General features: G+C 45.0%; 9 protein-coding genes across 9 annotated transcripts; 6 read left to right on the forward strand and 3 right to left on the reverse strand.

The window, feature by feature from the left end:
• Positions 1 to 46: 46 nt before the first annotated feature.
• I203_102353 (uncharacterized protein) lies at positions 47 to 2,355 on the forward strand (the record flags this gene model as incomplete). The annotated part of the gene is made up of 11 exons (XM_019149733.1): positions 47 to 273; positions 358 to 424; positions 497 to 582; positions 647 to 752; positions 838 to 916; positions 992 to 1,133; positions 1,211 to 1,289; positions 1,355 to 1,418; positions 1,482 to 1,502; positions 1,564 to 1,870; positions 1,935 to 2,355. 11 exons carry the CDS (start codon positions 47 to 49, stop codon positions 2,353 to 2,355), a joined length of 1,599 nt encoding a protein of 532 aa, XP_019000831.1.
• Positions 2,356 to 3,154: 799 nt separating this feature from the next.
• On the forward strand, positions 3,155 to 4,721 carry I203_102354 (uncharacterized protein; the record flags this gene model as incomplete). Its single annotated transcript, XM_019149734.1, has 4 exons — positions 3,155 to 3,209; positions 3,277 to 3,375; positions 3,441 to 4,538; positions 4,618 to 4,721. The coding sequence occupies 4 exons, from the start codon at positions 3,155 to 3,157 to the stop codon at positions 4,719 to 4,721; spliced, it is 1,356 nt and encodes a 451-aa protein (XP_019000832.1).
• A 542-nt stretch (positions 4,722 to 5,263) lies between these two features.
• On the reverse strand, positions 5,264 to 5,882 carry I203_102355 (uncharacterized protein; the record flags this gene model as incomplete). The annotated part of the gene is made up of 3 exons (XM_019149735.1): positions 5,264 to 5,345; positions 5,436 to 5,521; positions 5,649 to 5,882. The coding sequence occupies 3 exons, from the start codon at positions 5,880 to 5,882 to the stop codon at positions 5,264 to 5,266; spliced, it is 402 nt and encodes a 133-aa protein (XP_019000833.1).
• Positions 5,883 to 6,995: 1,113 nt separating this feature from the next.
• Positions 6,996 to 9,135, reverse strand: I203_102356 (uncharacterized protein; the record flags this gene model as incomplete). Its single annotated transcript, XM_065517073.1, has 14 exons — positions 6,996 to 7,094; positions 7,163 to 7,273; positions 7,335 to 7,371; positions 7,424 to 7,552; positions 7,625 to 7,701; positions 7,759 to 7,835; positions 7,891 to 8,034; positions 8,083 to 8,117; positions 8,184 to 8,201; positions 8,259 to 8,348; positions 8,400 to 8,529; positions 8,583 to 8,681; positions 8,744 to 8,844; positions 8,918 to 9,135. The coding sequence occupies 14 exons, from the start codon at positions 9,133 to 9,135 to the stop codon at positions 6,996 to 6,998; spliced, it is 1,365 nt and encodes a 454-aa protein (XP_065373891.1).
• A 2,564-nt stretch (positions 9,136 to 11,699) lies between these two features.
• Positions 11,700 to 13,468, forward strand: I203_102357 (uncharacterized protein; the record flags this gene model as incomplete). Its single annotated transcript, XM_019149737.1, has 3 exons — positions 11,700 to 11,981; positions 12,046 to 12,134; positions 12,190 to 13,468. 3 exons carry the CDS (start codon positions 11,700 to 11,702, stop codon positions 13,466 to 13,468), a joined length of 1,650 nt encoding a protein of 549 aa, XP_019000835.1.
• A 2,122-nt stretch (positions 13,469 to 15,590) lies between these two features.
• I203_102358 (uncharacterized protein) lies at positions 15,591 to 17,563 on the forward strand (the record flags this gene model as incomplete). Its single annotated transcript, XM_019149738.1, has 3 exons — positions 15,591 to 15,766; positions 15,835 to 15,895; positions 15,959 to 17,563. The coding sequence occupies 3 exons, from the start codon at positions 15,591 to 15,593 to the stop codon at positions 17,561 to 17,563; spliced, it is 1,842 nt and encodes a 613-aa protein (XP_019000836.1).
• Positions 17,564 to 18,359: 796 nt separating this feature from the next.
• On the reverse strand, positions 18,360 to 19,410 carry I203_102359 (uncharacterized protein; the record flags this gene model as incomplete). Its single annotated transcript, XM_065517074.1, has 4 exons — positions 18,360 to 18,502; positions 18,645 to 18,696; positions 18,795 to 19,114; positions 19,371 to 19,410. The coding sequence occupies 4 exons, from the start codon at positions 19,408 to 19,410 to the stop codon at positions 18,360 to 18,362; spliced, it is 555 nt and encodes a 184-aa protein (XP_065373892.1).
• Positions 19,411 to 20,374: 964 nt separating this feature from the next.
• I203_102360 (uncharacterized protein) lies at positions 20,375 to 21,323 on the forward strand (the record flags this gene model as incomplete). Its single annotated transcript, XM_019149740.1, has 4 exons — positions 20,375 to 20,497; positions 20,681 to 20,907; positions 21,021 to 21,132; positions 21,219 to 21,323. The coding sequence occupies 4 exons, from the start codon at positions 20,375 to 20,377 to the stop codon at positions 21,321 to 21,323; spliced, it is 567 nt and encodes a 188-aa protein (XP_019000838.1).
• Positions 21,324 to 21,865: 542 nt separating this feature from the next.
• On the forward strand, positions 21,866 to 25,678 carry I203_102361 (allantoicase; the record flags this gene model as incomplete). The annotated part of the gene is made up of 13 exons (XM_019149741.1): positions 21,866 to 21,932; positions 22,007 to 22,092; positions 22,284 to 22,372; positions 22,456 to 22,744; positions 22,852 to 23,208; positions 23,403 to 23,577; positions 23,731 to 24,085; positions 24,171 to 24,349; positions 24,423 to 24,448; positions 24,516 to 25,109; positions 25,202 to 25,274; positions 25,355 to 25,435; positions 25,521 to 25,678. The coding sequence occupies 13 exons, from the start codon at positions 21,866 to 21,868 to the stop codon at positions 25,676 to 25,678; spliced, it is 2,529 nt and encodes an 842-aa protein (XP_019000839.1).
• Positions 25,679 to 27,597: the final 1,919 nt, after the last annotated feature.

A 27,597-nucleotide genomic window follows, 5' to 3' on the forward strand; every position in this document is an offset into this window, starting at 1 on the left:
CATCTCGCCAAATACGTATAAACACCCTCATCACGAGGGTATCAAGATGTCCTCTACCACGCCCTCCTCGCAGGTTCCATTGCCCGACCGTTTGCATCAGTTGAAAATCCAGGAATCGGACGAAAACGAGATCGACCGACCCAGCGGAACATCCACACCTGGTGCAGAAGTCGGAGTAGTATTGGGCAGATCAAGTCATCCCAAAGGCATGAACCCCAAACTCAGGTATATAAAACCTTACTGGTGGCCTTATAAGACTCATGTCAAGCAGAGGTATGTCATAGCCCTTCCCATCAAGGTGGAACCGCCATGTCATACCAACGAGACGTACTGATTGTGCCTGTATGGGGAGGATAGATGGATAGGTAGACAAATATTGGAAGTCATAACGACAGAGTTTAGAGATAGGTCGATGGAATATTATGTGAGCTTTCGCTCTCAACCATTGAAATGATCGATTATAAGAGGTATGAGCTAATATCCGGATGGTTTATAGAGACATGCATTAGAATCCGGCGTGACGAGAGTGAACGGTGTGACTGCTCGACCGGATCTGGTCCTCAGAGATGGAGATAGGATAGAGTAAGCTCTTTATTTGAATGGTTGACTATGACCATACTGATTCTAATAATATTATGAATATTAGTAACACAGTTCATCGACATGAACCTCCGATAACGAACGATCCGATCTTGGTATTACATATAGACAGAAAGAAAGAATTTGTGGTAATTTCCAAACCTGGTAGTGCAGTAAGTCGACCTAATATATAGCCCATCAGCTATGGTACACATTCTTCCGAGATGCGACAGAACACTGATCAGATATCTGCTACAGCCAGTACACGCCACCGGAAGGTATTTCAGACATTCGGTATTGGAGATGATGGAATCCGATTATGGGATAAAATGTTATTGTGAGTTCCTTTACTAGGAGATTCGCATTCTTAGCCGGATGAATGGTGTTGATTGAATCATATTGTACACTATAGCTGTCAATAGACTTGATCGTCTCACATCTGGATTGATGATACTCGCCCTAAGTGGAAAAGCAGCTAGCAGATTAGCAACTGAATTTGCGCAAGGTAAAGTCGAGAAAGAATATGTAGCGAGGGTAAAAGGGAAGTTTCCGGAGTGAGTCCCCCACATTCATCCTCGATAACATTGGAAGGCTGGTTGTTCATAGCCAAGACATATGTTTGTTTTTCTAGAGAGGAAGTAACGGTGGATCAACCTCTCTTAACGGTAGATAGACAGATGGGTCTTGTCATCATAACGCCAGAAGGAAAGGTCAGTTGACATGTCTTGAGATATCGTTACGCATCACCAGCTAAGTATCGACTACGTCCATGCAGGACGCGGTGACGATATTCAAGCGGATATCGTATGATGCTGAAAGGGATCAGAGTGTTGTGAGATGTAAGTGAAACCGTCTCATAATGAGTATCGTCCTCGTGGATCTTACATGTGTTTGGCTATTAGGTCGACCGCAAACTGGTAGAAGTGAGTCTATGCTACTGATCTGACTTCCGTGTCTCGCTGACAAAGTTTATGTTGTGAGCAGCACATCAGATACGAGTTCATCTGCAATACTTAGGCCACCCAATAGCCAACGATCCATTATATTCCACATCAGAAGTATGGGGTCAGGATCTGGGTAAAGGCGGGGTTGATCTCACTCCCGCTGCCGCCGGAACATCCAGGATGGCGGCGTTACAAGCGCGAGTGGGTTCGGCAGCACCGATCAAGAAGACTGTGGACAGGGATCACGATGATATAGATCTGACATCACCGATACTCCTAAGTGAACAGGCGAGGAGTATAATCTCGAAGTTGAGAAGACAGAAAGATGAAGCGGAAGATTGGATCAAGTGAGTACGATGTTTCGTTTCCGACCGTAAGTGTTTGTAGCTAATGTATATTGCTTGAGAATAGGTGGAAAGAGGTGATCTTTACTGCCAAACAGGCTCAAGACGAATTAGAAGGCTCCCAAACACAATCCCAACCAACGTCAACGTCTTCGACCGATCCTTCTGACGGTGAAATCAAATCCTCAGATCCACATGCACCTTCACCACTCAAAGCACCAGCTTACCTCCCACCTGGATTTTGTGGAGAATGTTTCGTGCCTTTACCCGATGATCCGGATCCCGAAACGCTTTTCATCTATCTACATGCTCTGAGATATACTACACCTGACTTAGGCACTTGGGAGACGCCTTTGCCAAGATGGGCGGGGGAGAATTGGGATGGGGATTGGAGAGGGTGGTGTGATGGGGCGGTGATTGAGGATATACTACAGGAAGACAAGGAAAGGCAAAGGCAGAAAGAGCAAAGGAAAGGGACTTTAGATTGATAGACCAAGATCGTGGAACTGGTCGAATTTGTACAGTTGCCAATGATATGGGATGAACAAGGAGACTTGATCGTGATGAGGCTAGGAAGGAGAAGTTCAGTCGGATTTTGCGGATCGGCATGAACAGGATGAACAAGAGGAATGCTGAAAATGAATAAAACTAACCACCCTATTCCGGAATATGATACCTATTTATTCGAGCGAACGTACCATTGGATTGACCTATGTTTCTCACATTTTAGATCTAATGACGATTCCTCAATTGCGTTATCAAAGGATCCTTTATCCCTTTCCAAACCACCCTACTAACTCTTATCCAAAGGTCAAAAAGGCAAGATATGGTGAAACTCAAACTAATTTGTAATGCATTCCCCTTAAACCCCTCACGGATTTGGGTATCCTTTGTCCTTCGCACTTTACCCTCTTTTCTCTTATAATCGTAGTCATAGAGGAAAAGTCATATCCACCCCATCAGGCTGTCTATCGTTTTCCTTTCCCACTGTTTCTGCCAAAGTCTTGCTTTCTTTCAAATTCGCATTGGATCCATACTAAACCATCGTTCATTTGATACAATCTACGACATACATTTTTGTTCTTACTCGTTGATATATTGGATCAGATCGAAAGAGTACAGGTACCAAAAGATTTGATCGACTACATACATTCAAACGTACACACTCTTTACCCCAACTTTTTGGACAATTCATTATTCCCCGCTTCTGCTCATTATAGTAGTCGTGATTTGTATAATCAACCGCACCGGACCATACTTCATACCACAAATCCGTAGAAAAACGTCATGCGGAACATCAATATAACCTTCTATCCTCTTTTGACTTTGCTCGTGTCATATGGTAAGTACACCTCCCGGCTGTCCTACAAACCACACGTGGAACTATTGCTGACCCACGAGATCTTCAGTCGCCGCTTCCCCAATATACGAATCTCGTCAGCTCGTTCCTAGAGGTACTGCCCCACTATGGAACGAGAGTGGACCTAATGTGAGAGATGTCAAGCAGGGTGAGTTTCTCGCATTAGATTCCTCCAAGTCCTGCTCATCATGCTAATGTGATACTTCCCAACAGTCAAAGTACTCAACTGTTGGTGGGCTGCCTCATCCTTAGCGGTCCTCATCTCCTCCCAACAATGGATCGAGAACATGGTCAAGTACGGCAACGGATCCTCTATGGTCGGTCAATCGTGGCCTACCGATTCTACCGTTCAAGTGACAGTGTGGAACCCCAACAGCGGACAACAGCAAACTTTCGAAACTGATCATGACTACATCTCTCAGACGGAAGATCATCCAGATGGAAATTGGTGGCATGATGCTGTAGGCCAGGGGGCTAAAGCAATGGGTAAAACCGATTCGTTCGCTGGTGTGATCAGTGGTGAAAATCCAGATTGGGATCCTGAATCTGGATCAGCCAAGATTGGCTTAAAGATTTTGACGGGGTTCGAAACCGAATCGAAATATAGAGAATTTATCTCGGTTGATGAATTTTTCTCATATTGTGAAAAGGCTTCATCGGGTACACCGGTAATTTTCAATACGTTAAGTAAAGATGATGTGAAGACTACCGTTCCTCAACTTGGACATTCGCACGATTATGCCGTATACAATGGTACGACCAACTCTGATGGTGACAGAGTAATTTGGGCAAGAAATTCATGGGGTTCAACGGATATGTTCAAACTTTCAGACGTTTATGAAAATTCATATCAGATTGTTCATCTTAGAGATTGGAATGTTCTTGGTGGAGGTCCATTCGATACTACCCATCAAGATGGTTCTTCCGCAGATACCAACGCTAATGCTACGACCTCGGCGAACGCAACGGATTCTGCAACTTCGACCGGTGTGGGTAACGATACTGCTACTGCAACTGCAACTACCGATGCTGCTGGAAACAACTCGACTGCGACAGCTGTAGACAATACTGCATCGACTACTGTTTCTGATGCCGATGCTAGTACTTCCTCCGCTCCTGGTCAACCAGTCACTTCCCAGCCAGCTGGGACTAGCGCTGCAGCTCCTGCTACTGCATCTTCTTCGGCCACTGCACCAGAAACGAGTTCAGGAGGCTCGACTTCCTCGCCCTGGCAGTGGACTTCAATATTACCTGGGTGGAGTACCACTTACCCTTCAACTCCATCCGCTACAAATCAAGGTTTAGTGGTGAGTACACAAACAATCGTTATTTTATATCTGAATCTTTCGACGCGTTGACTTGAACTCCCTCCATATCTTGTCGGCCGCAGTAGAAGCTGCGTTGACACCTGAATCAGATGAGGAAGAACGGTCGGAAGACGAAGACGGGAATGTAGAATGCAAATGGAATAATGCAGATGGAGCATGTCAGTAGATATAGATCAAAAGGATGGTTTCATCATTCATTTAGTCAAGTTAATATACCCAACTGTGATGTAAGGACGTTCTTCTGTATATGAGTTAATACCTTAGCCCAAAATCGTATATTGTGTACTATGTCTTATTCTATATATATAGAGGAAATGGTAATGTTTGGATATGTCTGTTTTTGTTCTAGTCCGTATAAATAATTGATATTGATCGCATGAAAAGTATTGCTTATGACATCATTATATGCTAGGTATATTTCTCTTCCACTAAAGACGAGAAGAAGAGAGTCCTAATGTCCACATCGTAGAGCGAAATTAAAGAGAAAAGAGGGTATATCAAGTGCATTGTCCGTTCTGTCTAAATCTGCTCTAAATTCTAAACGCAGATCTAGGCCATGCCGCTATGAATGGATCCAGTCAGATCTATGAGGTTGAATTGTCCGTGATATTTTGTCGTGATTGTGAAGTATCGTTACAATGAAGAGTTGCAGAATGGTAGATAAGTATACAGGCTGTTGATGAATCGTTGATCTGATGGATGGATGATTTAATGGGCAAAATTTAGCAATCCTGTAACGTCGTACCAATCTGATGACAATGAAGTGACGACATCATTCACACCGAGGATACTGTGATAGTGAGCGTAGTCTCGAGTCAGCTCATGGGCTATTTGCAGGATAACATACCTACAGCCATAGGGAAAGGTTTACCGTACTCACAATGTTGTTCCTTTTGGATAATCATCTTTCTTGGGTGTTTGCCATGTAAATTCAGTATCGGTTGTACCAGATACTAATTCGACGGGCTATTGAGTTGAAAAGCGACGTGATCAGCATAAATCATCAATCCATCAATCACGATGTCCGTGCGCATGCGCCCCTCCCTGCAATTTGCGCCCCCATCACTCATCACCATCAAGCCAATCCACTCACGTAATAATCAGTTTGTTCAGGCCATTGGGGGATATAGTAAACGTCAAATCCTCTTCCACTTCCACCTTGCCATTCTAATGTGATCTTTGAATCTGCTGGTATCGAAGTTCCGAAATGATTGAGGAATCGTACTGGCTCAAATTCGGGTAATCTCTTGGAGGAAGATGGGTTTATAGGTGCGGCTGCTACGAAGAGCGAGAGTAATAGGACGGCGAGCGGGTATAGGAAGAACATCGTGTTGTTGTCTTTTCTTTTTTTTTGTTTTGGTGTGAAGGCGTAAAGATGAGATGTATAGCACCGTATGAAAGTAGATGCTGTATTTATAATGAGGAAGATAAACAACAGTCGCGGTCTAAGGTAGGTCGGTCAGATATATGTATATGCTTGTCATCCATTACCTAACATGCTAAAAGAGTCGTTTAGCGTGTGTCCTTGTATCCTTGTCGACTTTTCCAGACCTCTCTCTCATGCGCGATCGTATGCTTGGTCTGGGTCCGCACAGATCTCTGACCCTTTCTAACAATGCAATACAATAAAATTACATCAAACACACCGCCCCCTGTTTTTCGATGCTAGGGTCAAAGAGCAATCCAAGTGACAGATTGACAACGTAACTACTGGTACTTGTATATCTCATCGCTCCTGTATGGAAGAAGGTGGTCACTGCTTAGTAGGCACCTCAGTCTTGATTTTTTTTTTTGGCTTGGTCAAAGTGGGTGGGTATGTTGCGATGTCTCGGATGAACCTTTCGGGAGTTGATTAAACGTTTGGACAATAGAAATGACGTTTGGGGTTCGAAGACATGCTCTGACAGCTGCCCAGCCCAGCACTTGTTTCGAAAAACAAAGAAACGGGAAACGCAAATATATGGATGGATATCCTGGATCCTGAGTAGAGTAGAGATGGGAAGTGAAAAACCCAAGCAAAGGACTGAGGATGGCTCAGGGTACAGATCGAAAATTGTCTTGCGGCCTAGGAACGTGGTCGTCAATCACCCTGAACACTCGATGCTTGGTCTACAGCAACACAGCATCAGCGACTTGGACATGCATCATGCTTGGTGAGAAGACCGAACATGCTAAGGTCGTGAATTGCCATAGAGCTGTGAAAAAGAAAATGCTTGGATCACTTTTCTATGCGGTTCACGTGATTCTGTTACTCCGACTTCCGGAGAAGCGGAGCAGCTCAAACACGAACTGTGCGTTAACGGTTCACATCGATAGATACATTCTTATTGTTTCTTAGTTTCACTTCGCATTATAAAATTGATAAATATGTGTTTCTGCTTTCCTAAGCTCATCTTTCGTTCTAGGCTCTACTACGTCTGTATTTTGTTACACCGATCGCTCAAGCAGAAACGAGGGTACCGTTCGTACAGACAATACCGAGGTTCGGGTTACTGGCTGGTTCGAGATTCGTACAGTTGATCTTGGTCTCCGCATACGACTAAGAGGACAAGTTCAAAGTCAGTCAGCTCTGGAAATCTGAGATGCAATCTGCATATGAGCGCTCACTTGAGGGGTTACTTGGATGTTTTGGAATTTAAAGTCGGAACATGCGGTAGAGTTTGAACAACCAATGACGATAGCTTGGGTGCCGTCCGAGCCGGGGACGTCATACCAACACTGAAGCGAAGAGTGCCTGCTAGTATACACATAGGTGATATTATGAATCAATTTTACTCACAGGATCAGTCACACAGGATCCATCACCCGGTTGATACCTGCAAAGACGATTTGTCAGCATAATCCTCAATACTACCATGGAAAACTCACGTGTTGATATCCCCTTTCCAATTCTTGTAGGTAACACCCTCAATGATAACAGAGGAATTATCTTCTCGACCACCGAAATTCCCACCTTCTTGAACACCCGCACCATTCTGGGTCTGTGAGCTACCTTGGCTATGGTCAAGTCATACCATGTCAACCTTATTCTCGTCTATTCATCTATCTATCTACCATAGTCGCACTCACTTGAAGTAGTTCTGGGTCAAGTAGATCGGGAAAGTAGTGTTCGAAACATCGTAATTGGCAAAGGTGACATTTTGAACCTAATCAAGCGAAGAAGAGTCAGCTACTGCTTACTGTCGAAAGATTGAAATACTTACAATACCCTGACCACCGAGGTATGTCTTGATCCGCGAACCATACACACAATCATGCACTTTGATATTCTCGAACCAAACTATCACACCAAGCTCAGCTTGTGAATTCTCAGTTTGTCGACTTGAGAGACTCGCTGTTTTTTACTGTATTGTATACACCTTGAGCTTGACCCAAAGAACCGATACTTGTACCATGGCACCCAGGACCACCGATGAAACCGTTGGTCACAGTCACGTTCTCTCCACCGTTATTGATGGTCACAGCATCGTCACCGTTGACTATATGCAATGTCAGCTGATGCAAGGTATCAGTTCAAGAGGTCTTACAAATGGTAAAATCGTTGATCTTGACATTCTTGGCTCTAAGTAGGTGACTTATTGTCAATCACCCGTTCGCAGTGACTTTGAGGAAACAGATTGATACTTACGCAACATCGAATCCATCACTATCATACACACGAATCAGTATATCTTTAAGCAAGGCTGACAATCAGGAAGCTCACGTGTTGAAAGGGATACCTCCACCTGGGGTAGTAGCTGCATCGACAAAAACGTTGTTCACGTCAATGTCGTGGCCGTTCAAAGTCGTGACCCTATAATCAGAGTTAGCCTTATCTCAACAGCTTAAGGACACCTTGACATACCACGCTATAGGTTTCCTGATTTTGATATCGCTGATATAACTATTCGTGACGTTGAATCTCCATAGATGAGGTCGAGAGGCAATTCCAGATCCGTTCTTAGGGTTGGCATCCCACCATTGTTGACCATACCCTGCATCAGTATCAGCATGATGGTGGCTCAAACTGAATGTCAGAGGGACTTACCATACACCCATCCTGTAGACAGATTGGTTGTACCGGTGAAGTTCAGATTATCACCGGTGAGGTTGATCCACCATACGTTGCCGCCAGTCGAACCATTGACTACATCATAAGGTTAACATTTGTAGATGACCGGTAGTTGATACATAAAGCTGATTACTTACCGATACCTTGAACATAAGTGATGTTTTGCGGTAAATGAATGTTACCTTTCAACTGTATGTCCACGTTGTTCAATGTCGCATTAACAGGTGTGTTGAAGTAGCTGTGGTGAAATACGATATATTCATTTGTCAATGATGAAAGCTCGATGATGCGGGGGGATCACATGGACTTACTAGTCTGCACCTTCCTGAAAGAGAAGAGTTCCGCCATTCGCACACTGCTTTGCAGCATCTCGGAACGCAGGTGAGTCGTCTGTAGAGTTCGATCCGCTCGTTTGGATCGTACAAGTCTGACCTGCTCGAGAGGTCAATTCTGCTGATCTGCCTTGTGGGGTGTATGCGGCTGAGGCTGCAAGAGGTCCAACCACAGCTAAGAGTGTGAGTGCTAGCATTGTGAAGTCGATCTCGTTCTGCTTGATCTGTCCCAGAGCGCACAGTCGACTGGTTTTTCCTTTCTCAGAACACGTCTGTTCGATCGTTATATATATTGGTGCACTACGATCCTCTCTGTCCGAGAGAGGACGACCTCCACCTTGATGATCCGGCATGAAGACGGTCCGCAGCGGACCGCTTGGATTCGTTGGAATCGTCACATCTGGTCACATGCATCTTGACGCCTTTTCATCATGTTCTGACATACATGAAAGTCTAAATTTAGGCATCGTCCGAAGCTTGGCACGCTGCACTGGTGAAGCAGCGGAAACCAATTTCATGAAATGTCAGTCCAATCTGGTTAGTCCTAACATACACAGGCACCTGTTATTGGGGGTTCATGATGCCACAATAAAGGCATTCACCCTCATCCTCAATAAACTACTAATCTCCATATCCTGATCACGAGCGTTAAACCAATCGGCCCGTTTCTGGAACCACGCGGACCGCCTTTCGTTCAGTAGACTTCATTACCATCCTGGAAGCAGTGGCCACTAGAAGTAATTAGAGGTTCGTAGAATACCCTTGTGGCAGCCCTAGCCAGCAGGCTCTAGAGTCGATACACGTAGCGACTGAGCTGCTGCGTTGACTTTTGCCGGACTTGAGTAGTATATCTTGACAGATGCGAGATGGTCAATTAAATATTCGGGCTGTTGTGAAGAGGATGGCATCTAATGACAGGGGGAAAACTCTCACTCATTGAGCGTGTAGGCCATAGATATTGACAATTTTGGTGCAAGGCAAGCACTTTGCCCTGACATTATTGATGCAGGAATTGATTGTATTCGAAAGAAGCAGCTGTCCTTTGCACGATCTTCATGTCAGAGACTATAATTCGACATTGAAACATCAGGATAATCAATAGCATTGTACTTCCTTGACAAGGATGCTTGCAATTGCAGCTATTCTGCTGCTGTTCTTCCTGACGTGAGCTTGGGCCAGGTGGTCACCTCGAAAATCGCGCCAGCTCCTTATCGTGCCGTAGTCCTATATCGTGGAAGAGATCGAGTACGAATCAGAATCGCTATTGCTTGGCATCTCAACCCACTGATATTGCCGAGATACTATGTACTGAACGAATGATGGAATTTTAGCGAGGTCAGGTCGAAGATACGTATCCGAACATTGTGATGGAGAGAGGGACCAGGGCATGAAAGTACTCGTCAAATGTCGCTTAGAGGGGTGCGATCCCAAGTTCCTCGCTGTGCTCTGCGATGTGAATGCATACCAAGTTTCTGGGCCAGGGTCGTCTAAGCCAATCAGACTCTGGGATCACGTAGCTCAACCTCGGTGCGTGATCGACAATCGTGAGATACCTTGTATATCTCGTTTACAGAGCCTTTCTCCCCGTGGAGATTGAACATGGAGCTCTGGATGGTATTTGATTTCCTGAATGCATAACCCGGTTACCTCGCAGGTGATCAGATCCCCTCCAGTCATTGATCCAAAAAGGATTTTTGGAAACTCCGTTATTGCCCAAAGAAGCAGATTGATTGTAAGGCACCGAGCTATCCAGACCGAATCTATTTTAGGATCGTTCTATTGCCGCATGTCGGGACACGGTAATCGATGGGACAGGAAAAAAGCATGTGGAACACAACATGTCGTTATCTTCGCGAAGAGCGTATCGAGTCGCAGCGGGACAGCAGAGTTCACATGAAAATGCATTTCCGATATTGCCGGCATCAGGTCGACTACGGCCAATGGGACAACTCGAGATCCCCGTCTCGTCGCTCGCTTAGAGGTGGGTGATTGAGTTATCAGTTAACGGGTTTGCCGCTTTCGTACTGCTTGATGTTGCATGTCGTGAGACACCTCACAAGAATCATTGCAGCCATAACGAAGGTACCCGGTTATCACTCGCCGTTGGGATATGTGTCTGACCGAGGTTTTCAGCAGGATGGAACCTTGACTGATTCTGATGAGATAGCGTCCTCCTCGCTGAAGGGTGAATCCACAACGTACATGAGGGAGGGTGGTGCTAGAGCGATAAGTCTATCATTCGGTTACTGCCGACCTTGATAGCATGAGAAAAAGCGCCTCTGCTGCTAGCTGTGGACGCTTTCAAGCACTATCACACGGGACTTATCGAGATAAGGAGGTGTACCCAATTGCAAGCCAAGAAAAGAGAGGTGTTCCAAGTATAGCTCGCCATCGGTTCATTCTCAGGGAGGTAAGCGGGGTGCCTGAATCTCATTACGATTTTCAGTTCTGCTAAGCGAACGATCATCGTATCACTCGCTCCATTTGTGCCCTTCTCCTCTCTCGCTCTGAATCAGAGTCAAATCGATCTCTGCTCCATTTTTTGATCCCCTTGCCAATCGCGCTTTCCCTGTGGGGCTAGAAGAGTTCTTATCTTCTTTCCTCTTTTGAACTCGTTTACGGCTTATCTCGTTGTTTCGCTCCAACACTGCCATCCCACCCAGCATCTCTTTCGTGTATATATATACGTCCCACCACTCTTTTCTCATTTTCCCCCTCCAATTCAATCTTCCTTTCGCCTCCCTCCCTACACATATTCATCATGTCTCTCGATCACGAATACGACGACAAGAAACATGCCGACGTCTACAGTCAGCAAGTCGGTGGCGCTGATCAGATACACCAGCAGCAATACACGGAAGAGATTGTCCCCCAGGAGGGTTTGAAGCGGTCTCTGAAGTCCAGACACTTGGCAATGATCTCCATCGGTGGTGTCATTGGTACAGGTCTGTTCTTGGGTACCGGTTCTGCGCTGGCTCATGGTGGTCCCCTTGGTTTGTTCTTGGGCTACGCCTTGATGGGTAGTATCTGTTATTCAGTCATGGTGAGTCTTGGGCTCTTTTTTCCAGCCACATTTCGACTTCTTCGCTGATCCTCGATTCTCTTAGATCTCCCTTGGTGAAATGATCTCGTTCCTTCCCATTCCCGGCGGTCACATCAAACTCGCCGAGCGATTCGTAGACCCTGCATTCTCATTGTAAGCTCACCTTGCCAACCATTATCGCAAAGTCACAGGCTAATTTCTTATGTAGCACCATGGGTTGGAATTATTGGTACAATTGGGTCATCATTCTCCCTGCCGAATTATCCGCCGCTGCCGTCTTGATCAATCTTTGGAATGACACCATCAATAACGCTCTTTGGATCTCCATCTGTCTTATCGTCGTCGTCGTCATCAACCTTTTCGGTGCTGGTGTCTACGGAGAGTGTGAATTCTGGTTCGCTTCCATCAAGGTTCTCACCATCACCGGTTTGATCATTCTCGGTATCATTATCACCGCTGGTGGTGGTCCCGATCATAAGTCCATTGGATTCCAATACTGGCGAAACCCAGGACCATTCGTGCAATACGAGGGTATCAGCGGTTCTCTCGGTCGATTCCTCGGTTTCTGGGCCGTGCTCACCCAAGCTGCCTTCTCTTATATCGGTACCGAGATCGTAGCCATCGCCGCTGGTGAAGCCAAGAACCCTAGACGAAACCTTCCTCGAGCCATCAAGAAAGTTTACATCCGAATCTTGGTCTTCTACCTCGGTGGTACTTTCATCATCGGTCTTCTCGTTCCTTCCAACGACGAAGGTCTCGCTCTCAACTCCGGTACCGCTCTTGCCTCTCCTTTCGTCATTGCCATCAAACGAGCTGGTATCCCTGCTCTCCCCAGTATCATCAACGCCTGTCTTTTGACTTCCGCTTGGTCCGCCGCCTCTTCCGATCTCTTCACCTCATCCAGAGCCATTTACGGTCTTGCCATCACCCGACAAGCTCCCAAGATCTTTGCCCGAACCACCAAGAACGGTCTTCCTTACGTTGCTATCATCTTCTGTGCCCTCTTCGGTGCCCTCGCCTACATGTCTCTTCAATCTACCGCCGGTCAAGTTTTCGGTTATTTCGCCAACTTGACTGCTGCTGCCGGTCTTATGACTTGGTGGGGTATCTGTCTCGTCTACATCCGATTCGAAAAGGGTCTTAAAGATCAAGGCATTTCCAAATCAACTTTACCCTACACTAGTTACTTAAACAAGAATGCGTTCGCTGCCAAATACGCCATGGTAATGATCACCATCATTCTCTTCTTCTCCGCTTGGTCAGTCTTCCTCAAGGGTAATTGGGATACTGCCACTTTCGTTACCAACTACCTTCCTCTTTGGCTCTTCCCCATCCTCTGGATTGGATTCAAACTCATCAAGAAGACTCATTTCGTCAGAACCACCGAGATGGATTTCGTATCTGGATTGGATGTTGTAGAAGCCGAGTCTTACGAGGAGGAACCACCCAAGAACTTCGCCGGAAAGGTCTGGGCTGCCATCATGTAAGGTAGACCACAAGGGACGTTTGTAGTCATAGCACTTCATTAGTAGTGAAGTGCAGTATTTAGATTGAATTCATTTGCCAAAATTACACCCACGCCATATCTATACATATAGGTTGTTTAGCAATTTTAATGTTCATGCACTCATTTGGGATTGAATTCCGTGGCTGGCTCATACTGGGGCCGGGCATCTTGTACACAATGATTTTGGCACCCACCGGTCTTTCGTACGTCAAGTCACAGGTTGCTCAGCGATGACTGACGTTGATTTATGACAGAACTTCTGGGGCATGCCTTAGCTCTCACCGACAGCAGAGTCTACCGACAGTCGGCGAGCACACAAAGCATGTGATGCTTGAGTTCATGCTCCGTATTATATTTCCGCTCTTCCGTATCGGTCTTCCTCACTCCCGCATCCGCGGGTCAAGTAAGAATGCTGATAGGTCAATTGACCTGCTCCACTCAGATCGTGGACGGATCAAAGTTATCCATCACCCGTATCACGCTATCAAGAGGCATATCAATCACGCCAAATGACATTATCTAAAGTCTACATATGGGATCGTGTAAAACGAATCCACCGAGACCGCGTGTATCCCTCTTCGATCAAACGAACAGCATGCTCCAACAAGAAAACGCCTCAGGTACAATTCCCAGGGATGAGAAAAACGGCATTTCATGACGCAAGGTGGCTTAGCTTAGCTTACCTTTGTTAGTACTTGCACTTGATAACGCTATCATCATTTGTCTTGATCGACGTGCCCATCCGCAAGATATCCAATGTAAAGCCGATATGGCTACCATCCTGTATACATCAGCGACACACAGGTGCTTTGTTATCTTTTCTCCACTCCACATGATTTATCGAAATGTGGGTACTACAGCAGCTATTTTTAACAGCTTGGATTTGGCTCTTATCTTGGCGCATAATCTGGACAGAAATATCCAGGTGCCACCGAATAACCTGGTGGGGAATTCATATTGAAAATCTGGGTCATACCTGGTATCTAGATATCTCACTTCAGAATCTTTGATTGGCGCTGCACTGCTCGAGCAGAGTCCATGTGTGTCGAACAGAGTGGCGAATGATGTGTCAAATGTCAAATGAACATCCTCCCACATGCGACGTGGTAAACCTTGACCAACCAGATCAACGGCATATCATGCCGAGTCAACTTGCTGCAAAATTCTTGTTCCGCGGCTTCCGGCTTAAAAAAGTCTATCCATAACTTTTTCCTTGGAAATTCTAAATTTGGACATAAACGAGCGCGTGCCCATGTTTTACCGCAGAAAGCGGGTCGATCATTTAGTTACGACTACAGTGCTTACTGTACAGAGTGAGTGGCAAAACCAAAATTTTGTACCATGCGGTTTCATTTGTTATGACCCTAAAGTAAACCTGTCCAGTTGATATTTACCCTACATGTTCCACATTGGTTCAACTTTCCATTTCGCGATCATACATTCATGTGCTACATACGGTTGGACTCGAGACTAATTTCGTTGCTTGTAGACCACGCGACTCCAACCGAAACTAATGAATTTCAACTTTGACATCGCATGGTACATATCCACCCGATCCGTAAGGCAGGTAATGAAGAGCCTCCTTTCGGCTTTTGTATCATTCGGTCGTTCACGTACAGTAGATCAGCCGGACTCGATTCGACTCGGATTGGATGGCATGACCTATCAGAGACGTTCAATTGACAGATCAAAAGTTGACCATGCGGGCATTGTCGGTATATCATCTCATTTGAACTGGATCTTCGGGGTGAAGTTAACTGAATGTCGTGATGATAACGAATCGAATTGCGTTGGATTGGTTTTCGAGTCATCATGTACGGAAGTGAAATGAGATGCAAGCGATTGCAAGAAAGATAACGGTCTAGTACTTAAGAAAGCCGACTTCGAATCGTGAATAATCATACTCACCCACAATTCACAATTCACACTGAATAATTATCTTTAGTCAGAGTCCTTCGCCACTTGTGCATAGTCGCCTACAGTCATAGAAGGTTAATAACAATGGGTGAGCTTTTCCTGATACCCTTGTTTGTGTAGATCGAAGATTGACTTGCTGACTGTTGTCGTTCCACTGAACAGCTACACACGCCAGTATAACGGATATGGAGTCCGCTCCAGTACCTCCCACGGGTTTACCAGCCAGCACTGTCAATGCTGAAGATCTCCACAAGGACAAGACCTCGTTGGAACCTGAGGCTGGAGTTCACCCTGCCGGTGCTCTCGAATATGTCAATGATGACGAGGAACCTACCGACGAGGAATTCAATACCCTCCGAAAGTGAGTAATATGGTCACCTTTCTATCAAACTATACAATATCGGTATTGACGTTGTATGTCTATGTCAGAGTCCCAGCCAAGATGAAGTGGGTCAGTATCGCTTTATGTACTATCGAATTGGCCGAACGAGTGAGTCATCTGTGTCTGTATCGTGCATTCTCAGCTTGTCGCTCATGTTTTGTTTCGGTTTAGGCATCATATCTTGGATGTTCGGGAGTAGTCAAGAACTTTGTCAACCGACCCTTACCTAAGGGCGGTAATGGTGCGGGAGCTGTCGCCCCGGGAGCAGCGGGTGAGAACCAAACAGCCGGTGCATTGGGCAAAGGAACAGTCACCGCTTCAGCCGTCTACAACGCATTCATCTTCCTGGCTTATGTCCTACCTATCGTTGGTGGTATCGTCGCCGATACAAAATGGGGTCGATTCAAGACTATCGCCGTCGGTACAGGTGTGGGTATCATCGCTCACATCCTTTTGGTCATCTCTGCTATCCCCTCAGTCATCGGTGGTGGTCACGCCATCGGTCCATTCCTCTTATCATTATATATCCTTTCATTCGCTTCTGGCTTCATCAAACCATGTTTGGCCACTCTCATGTGTGACCAAATCCCGGTCAAGAGACCTACACTCAAGACCCTCCCATCTGGTGAACGAGTCATAGTCGATCCTCAAACTACCGTTCAGCGATACTTGTTGATCTTCTATTTCTGTATCAACGTCGGTGGTTTCTTCGCTATTGCTAGTTCCTACTCTGCAAGATTCGTTGGATATTGGTTGGCCTACCTCCTACCAGGTATCGTCTACATGATCATGCCCTTGGTACTCGCCTTCCTTTACAAGAAGTTATACCACGCTCCACCCCAGGGATCCGTTACTCTCGAAGCATTCAGAGTACTCGGTACATGTTTGAAAAATGGTGGATGGAAAACAATCTTCAATGCCGACAAATTTTGGAACAGGGCTAAACCTTCCCAGATTCTAGCTGAACAAGGTTCCATCGATCATTCCAAAATTACATGGGACGACTTGTTCGTCGATGAGATGAGACAGTCTTTAGCTGCTTGTGTGGTATTCCTCCTCACTCCTATTTTCATCATGGCCGACGGAGGTATCGGAGCTCAAGAAAATGCTTTATCATCCGCTGTCACTCTCGACAATGCTCCCAACGACGTTATCGACAACTTGAACCCTCTTACCATCATCTTCTTCACTCCCATCATCACTTACGGTTTCTATCCATTCTTCGAAAAGATCGGTTACCCCTTAAAACCCATGACACGATTATCAATCGGATTCATGTTGGGTTGTATCAACATGATTTACGGTGCCGTGCTTCAATGGAAAGTATACAAAACTTCTCCTTGTGGATATTACGCTTCGACCGCCGACGTATGTGAAGACGTATCGTCAATTTCCATCTGGGCTTTGACTCCCCTACAGGCTCTTCCAGCTATAGGAGAGATTTTCGTCATGGTCACAGGATACGAATTGGCCTATACCAGAGCTCCAGCAAGAATGAAGGGTTTGGTCTATGCTATCTGTTTGTTCTCCTCGGCTATCTCCTCGGCTATCGGTTTGGCATGTTCAAACGCTATCCAAGATCCTTATTTGATTTGGCCCTATGTCGCTTTGGCTGTAGCATGTTTCATCTGCGCGGTCATCTTCCCTGTATTCTTCAGACACCTCAACGAACCTACTAGAGTATTCGCAGACCCAGCTAGACAAGCAGGTAAATTACAACCTATCGAAGGTGAGGAGGTTAAACATTCTGCCAATACCTCGAGCGAGAAGATCTAGAGTGGAAGAGGAGAGATGCTCTCTTTCGAAAATCATAATTACCTTTATGATCTTGAATATTGAATAGACATATATAATTTATCTAATTAGATGTTACGATCTTACGATCCATCTATCTTAATTATCTCATATTCGATACGAATTTTCTACCCAGTTAGTTCTTTGTTTTGTATTTAGTGGTCATTTTGATCTTTGATCTTTCAATTCTGGTTGATTCGCAATTCGGTTGCTGGAATATGCATGCCATGGTTACAAAGACCCGAGCTTCATGATATGAAATTCTTTCGACTCCAAATCAAAGAGAAGACAATTATAGCCACAAACAAATTGTGAATGATTCTTTTTCTTCCATGTTCCTTTTGCGATTGCGCGTATTGGTGATCTGAAACGATTTTCCCGTGATTTCCGCCTCTCGTCGACTATCGTACCGTACCTGCCAGTCGAATCACCTCAATAATCCGCAAGTCAGCAACACGCGGCATAAGAAACAACTATTTGACGTCCTCAACGTCAAAAAGTCTGGTTGTTCAACTGTGATAGACGTAAATTCATGAGATGGTATAAACAATCAAATATCAATTGAGAAAATAAAAACAGCAAGGTTTGAAAAATGTCCCATCTGATACATAACATACCCCATCCTTCTTCTATCCAAACGTTTGACATTTTCCATTTAGTGTTCCTTTTCCTTTGGATTCTGTGACATCCGCTGAGCTCCTCCATGAGACCAGATCCATTACATTCTATCCCAATTTCCAAATCGACACTGGATACAGCATTGCAGAAAGAAAACATCTTATGTACCACTTCCAGCGTTACCTGCGATGGTTACAGCGGACCCGGTCGCATCGGGGTCAATACCGTTCAATGTCATTGCCCATTGTTGAGTTGGATTAGGAACGGTTGTCAGTGTTGCCGTCACGGTGGCGGTTGGGAGATCTGTAAGGCAAGGCATATCATCAGCATAACATAGCAAAAGATCGGATAAAAGAAGGTCTTGTCGTATACTCCATCGCGACCATCAAAGGTGAGGAAGAACCCTTGATGCTGAGTGTGAACAGAAGGAAGAACTCAGACTTACCAGGATCGGTGTAGTTGTCGGGTTTGGTAGCGTAGATGGAGAATTTGGGTGACTACAAAGACGAACGGAAGGTGAGTCATGACATGTACAAGGGAGAAGGAGGTTCGAGTGAAAAGTATGAATGAGTAAGTGAAAGTGATATAAACTCACTTTAGCATAAACCTCTCCATGATAAGTGTTCATGAAAATCAAGAAAAATCCATCCCCTGTTGGTAGTCCTTCTACCAAATCCACTTCGAGCTCGCCGCCGTAATATTTCTTCCCCGGTAATTTCTCCATGGGTACTCTCAGAGCGATTGGTAAAAATCCTACCATGATGGTACGGTTGGAATTGTGCAGTTGGATATCAAATGATTCTATGCCTGTTCCACCACCCGTTTTCCAAGCTACCAGGTTTTTATTACCGATCACCCATGGGTTGGTCTCGGAGGGATTGGTTACGGGCCAGTAGATTGTGGAAAGGGAGAAAGCTGTATGGGCACACAAGGGGGATTAGTAAGATGTCTGGTGGGAATGCGAGTGTAGATGTAGACGAGAACGAAAATGAGATATGGGCGACATGATCTATTGATGTATATTCAACATGGAAATACATGATGGCACATCGTCACAGGCAAACTATCACATTCTGTAACAGAACGATAGTACCAATATGCTTCTTGCAATGAGTTTTACAAGATAGAGTGAAAGAATATCCGATTGACACTGTATGACGCGTGCACTCACCAAGGGGAAGGAAAGGTAAAAGAAGCGATAGAAGCTTCATCCTGTTTCTGCTTTTATTCTATGCTTATGTTTATTCTTGATAGGTATGTGCGCTGGGTCTCGGTGGATATGAGTATATCTATAGTATATTGACAAGTGAATCGCGAAGATTAGATGAAATATGAATGAACTGAGGATTTGAAGATGGATGAAAGTCTTATGCATTTGCTTTTTGCCTGTTGCCAATTGCTCAGCCTTGGGCCGTGACCCCGTCAAACAACCAGGAAATTGCCTGTTTAGGCAATTGGCTCACGTGGAGAAAGGGAGACATCATCACGGATGGAAGGAAGCGCGTTTGCTCTTCTGGGACTGTCGACCGTCAACCCCCCAGTATCATGATATCAAGAGAAGACTGTACACAGACGGTGGTGATATATGTACATGATGGTACATAGCCTTGTGCTCATATATGCTAATAGCACAACGAGGGGGTCATACACACTTGTTGGCGGCCTGTATGTTGCAAGTCGCATCGCCTGAAATCCCCGTACCCCATATCTCGAGAGCAAAGCTGTGTAAAGGCGAGATCCCTTGCGTGTTTACCCTTGTATTGCTTTATCCTCAATGCACATCGGATAAGAGTACACATCATGTACAGTACCTCCGATTATGTATGAACGCATGCATTATACATAGACTTTGGTACAGCCCGGATGAGTTTGCATGGTGTAGGATTGAGCATGCACGGATCGGATGACTCGTCTTTACTAACGTAGTGGGGTGCTCTGTACTGTAGTGTACCTTTGAAACGACTTTTCAACCTGCATCTCGTTTTTGACATTTCTCATCCTTTCGATTCAAATTGAAATTGGATATATAAACCACCTTCTACTTCCTTTCAACTATAATCCCTCTCTTCTCTTCTTTCCTTCATCTCTCATTCCAAACAGTGCAATCTAACGAGCCATTCTCCAACCTGATATCTACATACATCAAAGATACAAACAAACCTTTGATACCTCAAGATGTTTACCAAAGTTATCATCCCCTTCGCACTCTTCGCCGCTGCCGCTCAGGCTATTCAGATTACCAATCCCTCGAATCAGACTGGATGGGAAAGCACTGGATCCCAGCTGATCGAGTGGACTGTGAGTGATATTCTTATAATTAAACACATATCGACCATGAGTGCTGAGTGTTGTTCATCGGTTTGTTTACTTTACATCTTGACGACGCTCACTCCATCGCCAATATACCGATGCACGATCCTTCTTTTCTCCATACTCCTTTTGACTGCCGCACATCACGCCCACCGTTTCAAACCCACATAGTCCGTCTCAACCGACCCCGGGAATTTTTCAATCTACATCTCCCAACCTGGTTCCTCCGCCAAAGCAGTCATTCAGAAAGATGTCAATACCTCTGAGGGCTCGTTCATCTACACTCCTTCAAAGACTATCTCTCCTGGTCAAGGTTATCAAATCTCTTTCTTAAGCAATGATAACAACAATGGTATTTTGGCTCAATCCAATCAATTTGAAGTGAAGGAGGGTGAATCGTAAGTAGTCAATCAACCCATCCCAACCCATATGTAATCTAGGTCATACACCTGTGCAAGCTGCCATATATCTATACATTACGATATGGCTGACAATCCATCTCAATGTATAGTACCGTCTCACCCACTTCTACCGCTTCTCTCACTACCACAGCCGCTACCACCGCCTCACCCACTTCTGGTGCTTCCACCACTGCTTCTCAATCTGAATCAGCCACTTCAGCGGTGAGTGGGATCCTACCTCATTCTGCTCATACATGATTATCTGTATAATACATTTTACTGATCATCAATTGTCCATTTCATCACAGGCCGCTTCTTCTTCCGGTAACTCTTCAGCGGGTTATCTCGTATCTGCTCCATCAGCTATCCTCCTCTTCGTAGCAGGTTTAGTCGGAGTTGGTACTTTGGCTTAAACATGCTCTTATCTTGGACGCACGATCGGGCAACGATACGCGAGAAGGAACAAGACACATACGATATATGATATATGATATATGAGATATCAGATAATTTTCTGCTTTCTCAGAACAGTCATCGTTCCTATATGATATGGACTTTTCTTTTCTTTCTTTTCGACCTATGGACCTCCTTTCTTAGATGTATATATGTTATATATATTCCCTATAGTATGCTATATGCTATGTGTGGTATGTGATTCGCTCGGACCGCTTGATCCGGTTTGATCGGTTTTGAGCGGTATGAGTAGCTGCACTAGTAGACGATAAGATACCCTAAAGGCAACAGGGGAGATAGGGGCGCAAACCAGTAGAGTCAAATCTTATTGGGATGAACAAATAATATGTGAGATTGCGATATATCTGATTCGAGCTTGTATAGAAGTAACATACTTGATACTCTACAGCAGTATAGAAGTATCATCTGTTGAATATCTCAAAACATCCTACAAAGACTACCTTTTAGCATATCCGATCAGTACCTTGGTCCGTCCCACAACATGTCATACACACCTAAGCAAATTGATCTAGAGACATTCGACTCGAAGATCAGATCAAGTTATGTCGGTAAGTAACCACATATGGTATATTCGTCCGAATCTCGGCTGATGTTGTTGTTGGGTCTGTTCTTGGATTCTTAGAGGTATCGTCGGCTTCTTTGGGTGGGAAAGTAGTAGCTTGCTCGGATGATTTCTTCGCTTCGAGACATAATCTGTTGAAACCCAATGTGAGTGTTCTTCCCATCTTCAAACAACCAATGCTACATGAATATGGTAGTGGGAAGGTATAAAATTTTGATCACGAAGGGATCGTGCAGATTGAAGAATAATATATCTGTATCATACATCTTCAAGTGTCCATGTCATGTTACCTTTGCAATCAACGAGCACCGTTCTGACTCCTGATGACACTTTACAGCCATCAATCTCTATGAAAGGCCAGTTCGGTCCAAATGGAGCTTTATACGATGGATGGGAATCCAGAAGACATAATCCTTCTTTTGATTGGTAAGTCAACCCGTCCCAACCATTCCTTTCTCTGTATCTCTCAAATGTGTAGTGACTAAGATTTTGTCGATGTTATATCACAGGGTGATAATTCAACTTGCAACACCATCGACATCTGTATCATACGTCGATATAGACACTTCCCATTTTAGCGGTAACGAAGCTCCCCAGTCTCAGATCTTCGCTTTGTCCCAAACTGAATTATCTAAAACCGCAACGAAAAAGATCTCGCCGAATACTAGAGGTTGGAGCGAGATCTTACCTGTAGTTGACCTTGGTCCAAATAGTAGACATATCTTCGAACTTGGCAATGATGGAAACCAAGGGAAATGGGGATGGTTGATGGTAAGGATGATACCTGATGGAGGGATGGTAAGTCAAGTCATTCAATTACCAATTTGACTCAACTCTCGACCAGTTTTAATACTTTAGTCCAGATATGGTTGTTGATTAATCACTTGTTGTCTTCATGGGTATAGGCAAGATTCAGAGCATTTGGTACCCCTACACCACCCGCCCTCCCCATTACCTTACAACCAGACTACCGTTCAACCGAACCTATCGACCTTGTCTCACCGCTGATAGGAGGAAGTATCGTCTCATGCTCCGATGCCAACTTCTCTCCACCTCAGAACCTCCTCTTACCTGGAAGAGGGATCGACATGTCAGATGGATGGGAGACTAGACGATCGCAACATCAAAGAGGGAAATACTCCCCCGAAGGTCCACTCGCGGGACAAGAAAGAAAGGAATGGGTGATAATCAAGATGGGAGTAGAGGGGGTGATCGGTTGGGTGGAAGTTGATACGGCGTTCCATCCTGGTAATTATCCCGTTGTAAGTTTGTACTCATCCATCTTGATCAACAAAAGTAGTGTGAGATGGCGAAGAACAGCGAGGTTGAGTCGAGGGTGGACATGGAGAGTGGAGGAAACACATCCCAAAGGACCTTCTACCTCTATCTCCACCATCCTTTGGGTCCTTGTGGATGATCAGCTGATAACTGATGAAAATGTGATGACATCTCATAGGCGTGTACGATCGAAGCGACTCTCTCTGAGAAAGGATCGGACCTCAGTCAAGCTGAATGGACACAGATAGTCAGCAAGAAACCACTAGGACCGCATAGACAGCATTTCTTCGATGTTGAGAAGAGTATCGGTGAAGGGAGGGTCTGGAGTCATGTGAGATATACCGTTTACCCAGGTGAGTAAAATGATCGTTCGCTGTCACTTTGTGCGGCACTGGATTAGGATCCTCATGTGGTGGGACAATATATCTGCAATCGCATCCATGATCGTTACTTACTCGTTTATTTTTCCAAACGATTCATGCTGATTCGTTTATATATACTTGCAGATGGAGGTTCAAAACGACTCAGGGTTTACGGATACCCCCTCTCACCCTCTGCGTCTCTGACACCTTCGGCATCCGCAAAACTGAACCTGCCAGTCCTGCCTCTGACGTACGAAGCGTTCGAACCTTACGGTCAAGTGATCCAAGGATACTCTTTCCCATCGTCAGCGCCCAAGGGGATCAACGTCACTGTAGCCAACCAAGGTACAGCAGCGAAGTTCCATAGATTGGGGAAGATCGAGGAGACATATCCTGAGGGAGTGGGCAAACCCGGTGGAAGCTTTGTGGGCTGTGTGAAGGCTCAGAGTAGGTTGGAAGTGAGGAATGGAGCCAAGATGAAAGTCGAATTGTTGGAGAGGTATGTTATTATCCATGTTCATGATTTATGATGATCATCCACTCATATACCCGAGAGAGGAGAGATGCTAATGGTTGCTGGTTAGACACCCATATACTACTCAAGCGTTCATTCCTCTCGGTCGACCCGCCAACTCACCCCCTCCCGGAGCTTTCATAGTAGTAGTAGCTTTGAATGGAGCCGATGATAAACCTGACTTGAAGACTGTAAGAGCGTTTTTGGCGACTGCTGCTCAGGGTGTATCGTTCGATGCTGGTATATGGCGTGAGTACTCGGATCGATATGCCATGTACCCTGGACTACAAGGGGATTTTGACTGACCACTTGCTGCCTGTAGACCACTCTCTCTTCACCATCGGAGGGGTAAGTCTGCTTTGTGATGATTCTTGCTCATATTGTATTAACTAATAATTTTCCACAACCTCACCAGGACCTCGAATACGCAGTGATCGAACGAGGAACACCCGATCCATCAAGTTTAGCATACGTCGAGAAAATCTCACCTTCGCTTGATACGTACTTGCAAATCCCACCATTCCCACCTACTTCCCTCCCACCAGGAACAATCGAGACCGCCCACATACCTCATCCAGCACCGGTCCACACTCATACACAGAACAACGGACATGATCATCTCAAAAGCAATGGACATCCAGCAGGAAGCGGTTTCTTATCTTCCATCCTTCATCACGGTTCTTCGTCTACGCATGCATCGAACTCATCGATTTTGGACCCGGTATTGATCACACCTGACAACTTCAGCAAATATGGTTCGATCATTTCTAGCAGCCCTTCGTCGACTCATAAAGATTCGGAATCTTCTCCTGACGGAAAGACGACTAAACATAATTGTCTTGCGCCGATCATTTCCACTTACCCTTCTGAATCCGGCGCGATCACAGGAATATCAGTATTTAGAGCTACGAGGAAAGTCGGTTTGGAACGTGGAAGGGTGTTTGACGTTAGGTACATGGAGAGACACAAGTATACTAGTCAGGCTTTCTTACCCATGGGTAAAGCTGAGGTGAGTAAATCGAACGATCGTTACGGTGTACTTGCAAGATGATATTCAAGGAATGGTCACTGATGTTATGATATGGAATGATTTGGATATAGTGGTCAGGTCAATCCGAAGAAGCTTTAGATGAAGGAGGAGAGTTCTTGGTGATCGTAGCGGATAATGGACCAGGTGAGTAATGTTACATACTCTTACCATAACCAGATGTTGTATCGCTAAATGACTTGAATTGCAATTTGAAAATACTATAGATGATAAACCCGACCCTAAAACTCTTCAATCATTCATCTTACCTCCGAATATGGGATTATCCTATGCCCCAGGTGTATGGCGTAAGTGATTTTTTGTACCTATATCTATATAAATCACATGGAGCGAAGAAAAATTGTTAATCCTCTGTTGGTTTTCCGTCTTTAGATCATCCTGTCTTGATACTCGACTCGACTATAGATCTAGCTTGTGTCGAAACTCAAATTTCCACTGGATTGCATGGTGAGACGGATGATAGGGATTGCGAACTTCTGTCTTGGGAGGGTCAAAAGGTCTTTGGAAGAGTTGCTGTGCCTTCTCTGTAATGACCATCGAGTCATGATGGACTGAAGGAAGACCTTATACTTGGTACTGTTGGAAAGAAGGGAAATGCATCATGCGGGAAAATGCCAGGTAAATGTAACATCTCTCGTGTGGTGTTCATTCTGTGACGTGCAGTGTGATGCTTGCCAATGCTTACTTTATGCGAAGGCATGCATGATTTATTGGCTTTAGAGATGTGCTACTGTATGGGGTACTGACAAGTTTGACAGCTAAGAATGATAAGAACCAATAGGGGATGTAAAGTCTAGGCCAAAGACTCAGGTAGCTCCACTGGTAGAGTCCTTCACTGCATGCTGAATCGAGATCAACGACTTGCTGAACAGCCTTCGACCGACTGATTGACTGAGCTTTTCGTTATTCTTCCTTGTGACGAACCTGTGCTATTTGAAGCTCGATCAAACTGTACGTACTGTAGCTAATTGTATCAATAATTTCCTCACTTTCTCACATATGTCACATCGATCCCTCACTAATTACAGATATACCGTTGAGCCTTTACACGCATCATGCCAGACCCATACTCCACCGATACATAAACTCAATCCACCCCTCAGGATTCGTTTTCTACAAAGCCCGACATTTTCGAATGAAGAAGGTTGTGGGAATCCCAACATGCTATTCCCAAAAGGCTGATAGGTAAGATCAAGATTCTCCGATTATTTACAGGACATCACATAGACAGTACTCATATTGTACTCGTTAGGGTATGAGGAGATACAGTACTGTACAGTATCTGTGAGATATCTGTCCATCTCAACATTGCCGCCAGCGATACTCCCAAAGGTTACAAATATCTCAATGCTAGTAGGTCCGAGAGAGGTATCACTCATCATTATTCTGAACCGTATGGGATCACTGAGACTTTTGAAGCCGGAGCGAACGCCCAGACTTGACTCGAAGATAATAAGTACGTGAAGTGACGTGTGGATGGCAAGGGTTGTCATAGTCATGAGATATAGCAATGCATAAAGGATTTGGGAATTTCACTGTACTTGAGTTGGTATTCTTCCTTTTCCTCGGGGAAGACGTGCAATTCTCATTCATAGTAGTGATCTGGTGGATCTCGCCCTTCCATTGCTCAATGAGATCCTTTCAGCATGCTAGTTAGATGATTAAAAGGATCGGCAAAGCCGTACATTGAATGATATGATTCGTCTTGGAGATTGTATAGCGGTGGATACAGGCAGGTAACCCCTATATAAACATGTCCTGACCCATGCCTGGTGTATGCTTTACTGTAATCCCATTTCCCAATCCGATCCAAATATTAATTCATCATTTCATTCATATCCCTTGGATCTTAACACAACTGCATGAAACTTTTGAAATGTCTCAAAGAGCTCCCAGCCAAGGTTCAGAGTACTGGAGCACCGTGAACGCATCAAGTAGCGCCAGCACTGGTGATAGCTCTGTCACGGTAGAAACGTATGAGTTTTCGGAGACAGTCTCAGCGTAAGTCGCCACATTCCTACAGTACTGTAACAGTCCATCTCCGCTTGTAGCTAAACAAGGTTGATTATAGACCTGTTATACCTGGTTCGCAATCGACGGGCTCTTATAAAAGCTCTGATGGTAAATATACATTTTTTTATAACGGTCCGAATGGGCATTTCGAAGTGAATGAGTGTCCATGGACAGAGAAAAACTGAATTTGTGTGGCGAGTGAGGACGGTAGTACTTACAGTCCCGGTTGATACTTATTGGCAAAGGGTTATGAGTGCATGGTTTACCTGATGATGAAGCCGATGTTCATACGGGGCTGGTGATCTCCAAGATCCTAACAGTAAATCCATTGTGTTGCGCATCATAAGTTACTGTACGCAAGGCACTACATATCAGTTGCCATTGCAAATGTGCTGTCGATTGTCTTCTGATTCTGCCCACTCAGAGTGTGGCATAT

The sequence above is a fragment of the Kwoniella mangroviensis genome (genome assembly GCF_000507465.2).
Source record: "Kwoniella mangroviensis CBS 8507 chromosome 1 map unlocalized Ctg01, whole genome shotgun sequence".
Taxonomy (NCBI): domain Eukaryota; kingdom Fungi; phylum Basidiomycota; class Tremellomycetes; order Tremellales; family Cryptococcaceae; genus Kwoniella; species Kwoniella mangrovensis.